Below are 11,561 nucleotides of genomic sequence, written 5' to 3'. Positions count from 1 at the left end.
ATGGGAGATTAGTCTACAAATGAGAACTTCTGTAAGCTTATCTTCAGGAAGGCGAGAACAGTCCAAGACCACAAATACTTTAATTAGACAGATTTTTGAATGTGAGAAACAACTTGTCATTATCACAGTATCAGGTACAACGTTGTACCACATCTATCTCTAAAAGCTTTATATTAGTGCCTCAGACTTTGCATTTAAAGTCCTGTAAAGTGCTTTGAAATGTGCATTTTATTTGATGTTTGGCATAATCTCAACCAAAACACAAAGTGAGGGAGGGACTTAATGTAGCTTAATGTAACTCCTCCCCTTTAAAAAAAACAGCCATTTTTTTATTATAGCTCTGCCAGTGAGAGTAGTTGACCTCAAGCACATCAAATGTGAAGCATCTTTAAGAGGGCGGGGCATGTCAGATACTAGAAATCATTTGATTGGCCAGATGATTTTACAAGAATCTGAAGTATGAGGTGACGTGAATAAAAATGTTAATACATTTAGGCAGAAGTACCACACTATAAGCTTTAGATGTTATCAGTTTTCTTTCTCCCAAAAGCTATTTTTGTCACTGTTTTGTTGCGCACTAGCTTATAAAAACTAACAATACTGATACTAACATCTAAAAAAAAAAATTATATTTTAATATAAATATTTTAATTTCATGGGACCATTAACATGGATTTTTAGTGATCCAGTCATAAGCCATAAGTCAAGATGCATTGCTATTTCCAACTGGTATAATGATGAGTTCAAATGTGTCTCTTGTGGCCATTAGTGTTTGGATTTGACTATGTTCTTTATCACTTTTGTAGCAGTTCTCAGAGCAAAACATGAGTTTGTGAATATCTTCTAAATTAACAAACCCATGTTACTATACTTAGCTTATGAACAAGTGGGAGAGCAGCCGGATGAAAAGAATGTAAAAACGCAGTAAAGAATGAATATTGTTTTGGTGCATTTTCTTGCAACACATACCACAGTGACTAAGTAAGGTCAATCTGCAAAGTAAATGGGGTGTTTTGTGGCTTAATGAATGCAATTGACCACATGAGCATTTACACTAGGAAAGCAATCTGATTATTTGTGTGTTTGATCATCTTTGGAAGTGGTCAAAATTGTAAAAGCTCAAAACTTATTAGAGTCTATTTACATTTGTTTTGCATTGTCCACTTCTGATTAGATTAACGAAAATGCATCTGAATACCATGCGTAAACAAGGCTACAGAGAATGTTTAAACTACTTATACGAACCTTTAGGAGTATTTTAGGTCATAAGTTCTAAATTATTAGCCCTTCAATGATTTTTTTTTTTCTTTAAAAAAAATAATTTTCTAATTTATGTTTAACAGAACAGGAATTTTTTATAGTATTTCAGCTAATATTTTTTTCTTCTGGAGAAAGTATTATTTGTTTTATTTTTTGCAACAATAAAAGCAGTTTTTAATTTTTTCAATACTGGTCAATAAGGTCAAAATTATTAGCCAATAAATTTATATATTTATATATTTATATTTATATATTAGCAATATATTTTTTTAATTGTCTACAGAACAAACTATCATTATACATTGATTTGCCGATCCAGGGCCATATATTTGTAACATTAAAAAAAGTTTTGCAATAAAAAAATTACAAGTTATGCAAATGTCAAAAAAATCTAAAACAAAAACAAAGAACTTCAAATAAAAATCAGGGAGTGCAAAAAATAATATTTGCGATTTTTTAAAAAATATAAATTTGTAAACCCCTTTCTTTTTCCCTTTTTTTTAAATATTTCTCAAATTATGTTTAACAAAAAATGTTCACAGTATTTCTTATAATATTATTTCCTCTGGAGAAAATCCTTTTTTTTTTTTCGGCTAGAATAAAAGCAGCTTAACATTTTTTTAAATACATTTAAGGTCAAAATTTTTTTACCCTTTAAGATATATATTTCTTTTCGATGGTCTACAGAACAAACCGCTGTATACAATAACTTGTCTAATTACCCTAACCTGCCTAGTTAACCTACTTAACCTAGTTAAGGCTTTAAATGTCACTTTGTGCTATATAGAAGTGTCTTGAAAAATATCTAGTGAAATATTATTTACTGTCATCATGGCAAACATAAAAGAAATCAGTTATTATAAATTAAGCCATAAAATATTATGATTAGAAGTATGTTGAAAAAATCTTATTTCCATTAAAGAGAGGTTGGGAAAAAAAATATATAGGTGGCTAATAATTCTGACTGTACCTGTATATTGAATTTTCTGAGCAAAGAAAATTAATTCTAATTTCCAAAACATTTTGTGGGGGGAAATATGAGGGGAAAAAACATCAAACCACTTTGGTATTCAGTCCACATTCTCTACTTGGAACCGTGTACATTATTGCACATTTGTGTTCATCTCATGGAAATGAACCACTTTTGTGGAACAGTTCTGGATAATTGCCAGGTTCTCTTGGTGAAATGTCAGCTGGCTTAGAGGCTGACCACACATCTGCCAACACAAAAGCGAAAGCGTAGGAGCCCGGAGGAGATTCCTCAGTGGAGATCCTTTATAGTCCATCATGCCTCACATCAGAGAGATTTTAACTACATTACATCCTCGAGCCATGTGTGCTACATTTGTCTGCCATGCGCTAATACACAGATTACAGAAATGACTGGATATTGCAAACAAGAGAAGAAGAAAGAGTAACTGAAAACTTCAAAATCTCAGTAGAAACACACTAAACACCCCCTCGGGTCTGTTTAAGACACTGGTCGTTTACTCCTTTTATCAGCATTGGGATTACGTTTCTGGCCCGACTTCGCCAACCTTTTGATTTAAGACACAAGTATTTATATATGTCACCGTGGAAGTCATTAGCACAAATATGAGGCAGGAACTCTTTAAGTATGTGAACCCTTTTGGGGTAGCTACAGAAACACAGCATTTTGTGGGGAGAAAGAGACTTGCTGATGATATGGAAATGAGTAATCAGATTGCAGATTTTATGAAGCAGATATTGGCACAGACCTGCACGAGGTTCCACCCTTCCAACGATTCAGCGATGATTGAAGTCACTGATGGACACACTCCTCCAAAGATCATCAAATGTTTCGGACCGTAGCAGATTGCATCAAAGAAGGCCCGCAATCCCTTTGCATTGTCACACTGAAGAGGGGAAAAAAAGAGAAAAATTGAGTTCAAGCAAGTCTAAAAACATTCATGGAATGGTAATGTCAATCCTACTGAAATCTGCAGCTGTACCTGCTCTAAATTCAGACTCTTTATATAGGCTGCAGCGCTCCGACAAAGCTACCATTTAAATGAATATTACAACAAACGCCTTAAAGAGAAACATGGATAAAAATGTTTCTCTCCTTAAAGAGAAAGAGATACTGATAATTTATGACAACTGTAGAAAGCAAAAGCCCAATACTGGACACTTTAAGAGATTTATAAATCTTTTAAGAGTTCACACTTCAATGATTGATAATAAAGCATGATGTCCCAGGAGAGAGACCTGAGCTAAGAAGATCCTTGAGCCCGGGGCTCCCTCCCAATTCATCGGGAGAAAAGGGAGTCTAAGCTCAGGTAGGTCTCAAGAGCTTCCTCGAATTTGTTTCTTGATTATTACGGGTAGCCATGGCGGACTGAACTGCCAACTATACCTGCATATGGTTAAGTGGTGAATGCCCAGTACTAAAACACTCATATGCTGTGCCAATTTGGTTTATTCAATTCACTTATACTGCATGTCTTTGGACTGTGGAAGGAAACCGGAGTACCCACATGGGAACGGGGAGAACATATAAACTTCACACAGAAACGCCAACTGGCCCAGCCGGGACTCAAACCAGTGACCTTCTTGATGTGAGGCAACAGTGCTAGTCACTAAGCCGCTGTGCCACCCTGTCCTGGATGAATCTAGGAAAGTGGGGGATGAGTAGGGGTGGAGGGATGGAGGGTTCTTCAAGAAGAGCATTTACACTGCAGATCTTGATGGTCAATTCAGATTTTTTGACTGTATCCTATTTTTTTGAAGACATCATCTTTTAAAAGTGACTTGTATTCGAACGGCTGCATTTACACAGCAGAAAGCAAAGGCGCAATGACCAGGAAAAAAAAAGAGCGCTGACTAACTAATAATTAAAGACTGCTCTTTTCTCTATTCCTGTAATCTGTTTGCAGCTTTTGACAAGCTGTTTAACTATAGTTTACGACAGAAAGGTTCTCATTTGTCCATCTTATTTTGGTATATAGGCTTTTTTAAACCTTTAGGCATCTTAATGTAATGTCCATGGCGTGATTTATGCAAGTGATATAGCTAAGCAATAGTTTTAAATTAGTTTATTTTGATTACTTGGCGGACATTGCACTCTCGCTCACTCTCCTTAACATGCTTAAATACCTGTGCTATATGACAATGTAAAAGCTGTTTAAGTCCTCGTGTATGAGATTTAAGATTTTGGACTGAAATGAAGAAATGAAGCTGTCAGACTTGACGTCATTCGCTGTGGTTTTTAATGACGCGCGACTCGCATTGACAGGTGAAAATCCGATCTACCTGCTTACACTGCAGACACGAGAACACTGATCTGATTCATATCGGATAAATTTCCACATATGAACAAGGCCTGAATCTGATTTGAGTAAATCGGAATCCATGTGATTTGTTCCTGCTTACAAGTACAAGGGCCATATCCGATCTGTGCCACATGGGAGAAAAAATAATTGGAATTGAGTTGCTTGAACAGTGCAATGTAAATGTGGCCTAAGATAAGGAAATCTGGTTATTTAGTCCCGAAAAATGGACACGTCCAAGAAAAATAGGATGCCCTACCATTGTAAACAGTGTTGATGTTAGTAATATACGTGTAATATGTTTGACATTATTTTAATTGCACTTGCTTTGCAAACAATAAAAAATACAAAAAAAAGTACAAAATTCTCTGCTCTGCACATGTGCTAATCAAACACATTTGATTTAGTCATCTAGTATACCTGTACGTCAAAAAAGTTTTGATTGGCAGAATCTCAGTAACTGAAAATGGTTGCATTTCCTTTTAAACTGTTTTTCTAATCATCATTAAAGAAAATAGACATTTGGTGCTTAATCAGCACATAAGGAATCATTAAAAAGCGCAAACACCTGCAATAGCATTGGCAGATTGTATTAACATATCTACATTCAATGTTTATATAGGATAAACTATTACAATATTCAAGTTAATGAATCAGTATATGTACATCATGAACACTATTGATTTCCAACATATTGGCCACCTGTTTCGAATGTTATTATTTAATTGAATAGGCGTTATTAGTGGTTATCAGATGATAGATATGGGCCAATAGGGGGCTACTGGTAGGCTCAGAAGGTTTTTATCATCCACCCACTTAGTTAATCAGCTATACTAATAGAGAAGACTCCAGATCCAAATCTGTTTTTACATTACTGTGATGGTTGGGTTTAGGCCTGGGGTAGAGGACTTTAATAAATATAATTAATGGAAAATTTTATAAATAATATAAATAATTCTCATAAACTTCCGGCCTCAGCCGTATGTTATCTATAGCTGATTAACCATGTGGATTGATGATGACAGCCTTCTGAGCCTACCAGTAAGTGCAGAAGGCCCCTACTGGCCCATATCTATCAGCTGATAACGCCCATTCACTCGAATAATAACATTCGAATCGGCTGAAATTACTGCATTAATGCTGTTCTCATATAAATCACATCCACTGACTCTTCAAGTAAAGCTGTTTGTACATAAATATTATTAATTTCCTAAACATATTTGTATTCAAACATCATACAATAACTTAGCTATCTATTCATAAAGTCACTTACTTATTTGAAGATAAATGAATCCGCCATTTTGAACAAATCATTTGAACAAATCGTTAATTACAACAAGGACCTGTCACCCCTTTCCCTTCCCGTTTTAGTGTTATTATTTAATTATCCATGACAGATCTGCATGAGCCAAGGTACAAAAAAAAAAAACACATCCAGCTAATTGTTCATTTAAAAAAAAAGTAAGACATTGTCTTACAAAACAGTTCCAAAATCACATTTATAAAATCTTATGCAACGTTTTTTTTGAGGCAACTTGCATGTTATGAATCACCAATTTTAGCTAAAAAAACATTCGTTAATATTCCACCGAAGAACATCTTGGATGGCCTAAGGGTGAGTAAATGAACAAATTAGTTATTCTTTATATACAACCATACCACACAATTAAAACCCCCCAGTGCATGCTTCTTTTTTATAATATGATGTAACTGCTGGATCTTGAATTTGTGAATGTGAAAGGGCTGCTGTGCCCGACTGCTGCGCCACTATGCACCCATTTCATATCACTATGGCAACACTCTTGGCTCTGTTGAAGGAAAGAAAACATGTAGCAGGGCTATTGATTGTGATGTGAGCTCGTAACTGTTTTATCTTTGATTTTCTGATGTTGGTAATGATATTTCGGCACCTGGTAAACACTTCCGAAGGTCAATTAACCGCAGTCAACTTGACCTGACTCAATCCTGGTCGTAACTAGAAATGTCTCAACACTGCACGCTGTGACTCGGTCAAGAATTTACTCTTGACTTTTGACCTTGATCGCTAAAGTGGCTTCTTGTCTTACTTTAGCCAGCTTAAGGATTGAATATTGCAATAGAAGTAGACTGTTGGAATGGATGGATGAATAAACGAATAATTGAATAAAAATCAATACATAATAAGAATTATATATTTATGCAAACACGATATAGGTAACAAAAACTATTATATAAATTTATTCATAATATTTTACTAATTTTACTAATGAATTCCAACATAGTAAATATATTTATTAGAACATAAATATAAATATTTATATCATTTGTTGGTTGTGTTTACTATGATCATATAGTAAGTACAGTAGATTATAAATATAAATAAAATAATATGTATTTGAACAATTATTTTAATAATGCAAAACAAATGTCATCTGACAACTTGTATTTATATATATTTTTTTATAAATAAAGGAAATTCCAGTTAGAGATATCATGTACCTTTTTTATTTAATGTAAAAATTATGTGACCTAAAAACACTAAATCACAAAAAAAAATCACTAAATCACTAAATAAATAAATAAATAAATAAATAAATAAATAGATCACTAAATAAATAAATAAATCACTAAATAAACAAATTACTAAATAAATAGATCACTAAATAAATAAATAATCACTAAATAAACAAATCACTAAATAAACAAAATCACAAATTAAACAAATCACTAAATATATAAACAAATCACTAAATAAATAAATAAATAAATTACTAAATAAATAAATAAACAAATCACTAAATAAATAAATAAATTACTAAATAAATAAATAAACAAATCACTAAATAAATAAATAAATTACTAAATAAATAAATTAACAAATCACTAAATAAATAAATCACTAATTAAACTAATCATTAAAAATATAAATAATTCACTAAATAAATAAATCTCTAAATAAAATAAAAATTTCATTCATTCATTTTTTTTCCGGCTCAGTTCCTTTATTAATCTGGGGTTGCCAAAGTGAAATGAACTGGCAACTTATTCAGCATATTTTACGCAGCAGATGCCCTTCCAGCTGCAACCCACCACTGGAAAACACTCGCACAACACACTCTCATTCACACGCATACACTACAGACAATTTTAGCTTACCCAATTCACCTGTCCCATATGTCTTTAGACGTGTGGGGGAAACCGGAGCACCCTGAGGGAACCCACGCAAACACGGGGAGAACATGCAAACTCCACACAGAAATGCCAACTGACCCAGCCAAGGCTCAAAACAGCGACCCTCTTTCTGTGAGGCAACAGCACTACCTACTGCACCACTGTGTTGCCCCATATAAATAAATCACTAAATAAAAAAATAAATCACTAAATAAAAAAAATAAATCACTAAATATATCACTAAATCACGAAATAAATAAATAAGTAAATAAACAACATACACATTTAGTATGGAGATGTACTGAGTGACCAAAAATATTATTCACTTATATTATTATAATTATATTTTAAATATAAACAATCTTTTATTTGTTTGTCAATGTCTATATTTTAAACATGTGAAAAAAAGCAATATAATCAACCAAAATATTAACTAACAGCTTCCAAAGAGTACATTTCATATTTATTTTTGCACAGAAAAAGTCATAAATCAAGTAACATAAAATGATTTTGTGAACAAAGCGACTCAACTGACCAAATATACAGATTTAGACTTTTTTAACCAATACTAATAAAAACACAATAATAATTGTGAAACTTCGTCATCAAAACCGAAAGCTAAACTCAAAATTTGCTTTTCAAAATACTTTGATGGTGACCCCTCAGTTTGAACAGTCTTGACGTTTCTTTTTCCAGTATGCCTTTGAGCATTTACATAGTGACTATTTCTGGCCCACAACCAATGATGATACAACAGACATTCTTACACAAGCAGCACATCTCTATTTCTGACACTCAATAGCACTGGGTAGTGTTCACTAGCCAGTGAGCTTCAGCGTCAGAAATAGAAGTGTTGAAAATAGACTCTGGCGTATGAAGAGCAGGAATATGAGATGAGGCTCTGCAGGGTGAGCCGACTGAAATGATGCTGTTCATAATGCTGAATAAAACAGCAGGCTTTTAAAAAGATCTCATTTGCATATTTCTTCCATATTCACTTAATTCCGGTCATCAGTAACCTCAAAAACACTGTGAGTGCAAAATAGGCTTCCTTGTTTAAGGAAAAATTGTTTGTTCTCCAATAAAGCTGCTAGTTAAATCACACAAAGGTGTAGATATGAAAGTCTGCAGGAGTGAAATGAGCTGTAAATAGATGAGTAAAGCTAGATGAGTAGGTTTGAAAGTTTAAAAATAACTTACAGCATGTTGCTAGCATGTGTCTAGCATGTTTAACGTGGATTATCTTTTTTTCGTACATTTTTGCTAGATGCTTACAAGGAATTATTGCAATTAGCATTACTATTGTTTTTAGCACTGATAGCATGTTGAAGGCATAATTATGTAGCATGGTTATCAAAGTGTTTACATGGTATTCATATTAAAACATGAATTAACAAGTTGTTAGGATGTTTCTATACATTATTATGCCGCTAGAATTATTTAGCAAGTTCAAAACTTAGCTAGAACTGACATGTTGCTAGAAAGGATTCTATGTTTCTAGCATGTTTAACATGTTTGTACTGTAACATAGCATGAAGTCAAGTATATTTTTCCTACATGGCTAATATGATTTAAGATGATGCTAACATGAATTAGCATGTAAATAATACATTTACCACTTCACCACATTGCAAAATAGTTGAATAGTTGAATTAGTATGTTACTAGCATCTTTAGTTCACAAAGTGTTAGCTAGGTTAACATGTTAACAAGTACTATGCTGTTAAGCCTATGCGCTATATTGATAGCATGTTCCTTACATATAACGATATTATATTAGTTATCATATTGTCAACATGGTTTTCATATTATAAGAATGAATTATCATGTTGTTAGGATGTTTTTATGAATTATTATGTTCTCAAACTCTTTAGAAGGTTTTACATTTAGCTAGAACTGCTGTTAGTATGTCTGCACATGAATTTTATAATGTTTCTAGCATGTTTGTACTGTAACAAAGCATGAAGTCATGTGTTACTAGCATATTTTACTACATGGCTAACATGTTTTAACATGTTGACAAGTACTATGCTGTTACACTCATGCACTATATTGTTAGAATGTTACTTACATATAAATATATGGTATAATTTGCCATATTGTCAGCACGAATTAACAGCATTTTCATATTGTGAATTAACATGTTGCTAACACTTTAATAAAATGGTTACATTTTGAATTGGATTTTGCTAGCATGTTTCCAGCTTGTTTTGCCACATAGCTAGCATGCGTTAGCATAAAGTAAACTTGTTTTCTGCATGTTTAACATTTGGTTGTCATAAATGACAATTTATATCATAGATAACATATTGATGACATTAATTAGCATGATATTATCATTTATTAACATAGGCAAGTTGTTTGCATGTAGCATATTTAATATGTTGTTGTGAGATTTAATCATGCTTCTAGTATGTTTTGTAATATAATTATTGCACAGCAAAATTATTTCATTTAAGTATATTGCTCTACAACAGTGGTCACCAAACTTGTTCCTGGAGGGCCGGTGTCCTGCGGATTTTACCTCTAACCCTAATCAAACACACCTGAACAAGCTAATCAAGGTCTATACTTAAAACATCCTGGCAGGTGTGTTGAGGCAAGTTGGAGCTAAACCCTGCAGGGACACTGGCCCTCCTGGACCGAGATTGGTGTGCTCTGCTCTACAAGATTTAATGTTTGAAAGTTTTTTCAATAAAAGCCCTAAATAAAGTCTATGGTATTTCTCAAACATCAGGGGCCTCATGTATCAATGCTGCATACGCACAAAAACTTTGCGTACGCCAGGTTTCACACTCAGAATCGCTCACGTTTGGATTTAATAACAAAGACTTGAATGTGGAAATATGCGCAGCACCACGCCAGCTTTTCAATTTGGCGTACACACATTTTTTGTGCGTGTCTGTTTTATTTCCATTGGCGACTCCTTGAGGCAGTTGTGTTAAATTCCTCTCTACAAAGTGTCTGAGCCTTGCAATAGCAGCTGTATGAGACGGGTTCATCTAGCAGGTATATAAGGTTTCCATACCATACAGTTGACCAGCTAAACATTAAAGCACAATTTGCAGCGGTCGCCTGTTTTCCCAATGTAATCTGAGCGATCTACTGCACGCACATTGCTATAAAGACACTATCTGAAGATTAATTTGCATGCGTGAATCAGAAACATTTCCAATCAATAAATGTGCAAATAAAATATGAAGCACAAACTTATTAATGATTCCTACTTGTCTTTCTCGTGATAAATGGTTGGCAAAATCTGATATGTAGCGGGGGAAAAAGAAGAAAGAGTTCATCAGACGCTGGATTCGAGTTCATGCTCGAACGTGTCAAAACATGTTAATTTGCGTCTTACGAGCTGCACCACTGAGACTGTTAAGGGAACTGCAAAATTTTACACCTATAAACCACACTATTTCATTCTTTAATTCACTCAGTGCGATGTTCAGACCCAACTGTGTTAACCGCATAAGCTAAACTCTCCCACTCAATTTTTTTCTTTTGTTGTTAATTTCGGAGAACAAACTTGCAAATAACACCGCTTTTCTCCGGTCTACATCCGAAAGCAGCACCTTCAATTCACATTCGGTTCAAAGTTTCTCTTTTTGCTTGCTTTTGCCATTGCTTTTTCGTTGGGTTTTGCCAAAGTAGAGTCATTAGTATATTCATACGGGGGAGGAGGCAGGGAGTTGTTGTCGTTGTCGTCGTGCGCGTACTGTACATTGGGGTGGGGGGGGGTGCTGTGAGCGCGTACTCAAGAGCGGTGTTGTCGCGCGCCTACTGAAGGGCGGGGGGGTGTCGCGGGGGCACTTTTGATCATTTTGGAAGGGCACTTTCTATCCAACACTAAAAAGGGCATGTG

General features: G+C 34.2%; 1 protein-coding gene across 2 annotated transcripts in view; it reads right to left on the bottom strand.

The window, feature by feature from the left end:
• Positions 1-11,561, bottom strand: part of gabbr2 (gamma-aminobutyric acid (GABA) B receptor, 2) — a 378,525-nt gene that overhangs the window by 277,796 nt on the left and 89,168 nt on the right. For both annotated transcript variants that reach the window (XM_073930931.1, NM_001144043.1), the window contains exon 2: positions 3,000-3,137. In XM_073930931.1, the coding sequence (XP_073787032.1) occupies positions 3,000-3,074 (75 nt within the window). In that variant the 5' untranslated portion in view covers positions 3,075-3,137. The remainder of the gene's footprint in view (positions 1-2,999; positions 3,138-11,561) is intronic.

Source organism: Danio rerio, chromosome 19 (assembly GCF_049306965.1).
Source record: "Danio rerio strain Tuebingen ecotype United States chromosome 19, GRCz12tu, whole genome shotgun sequence".
In the NCBI taxonomy this organism is placed as follows: domain Eukaryota; kingdom Metazoa; phylum Chordata; class Actinopteri; order Cypriniformes; family Danionidae; genus Danio; species Danio rerio.
This window is presented reverse-complemented; position numbering and strand designations above follow the sequence as displayed.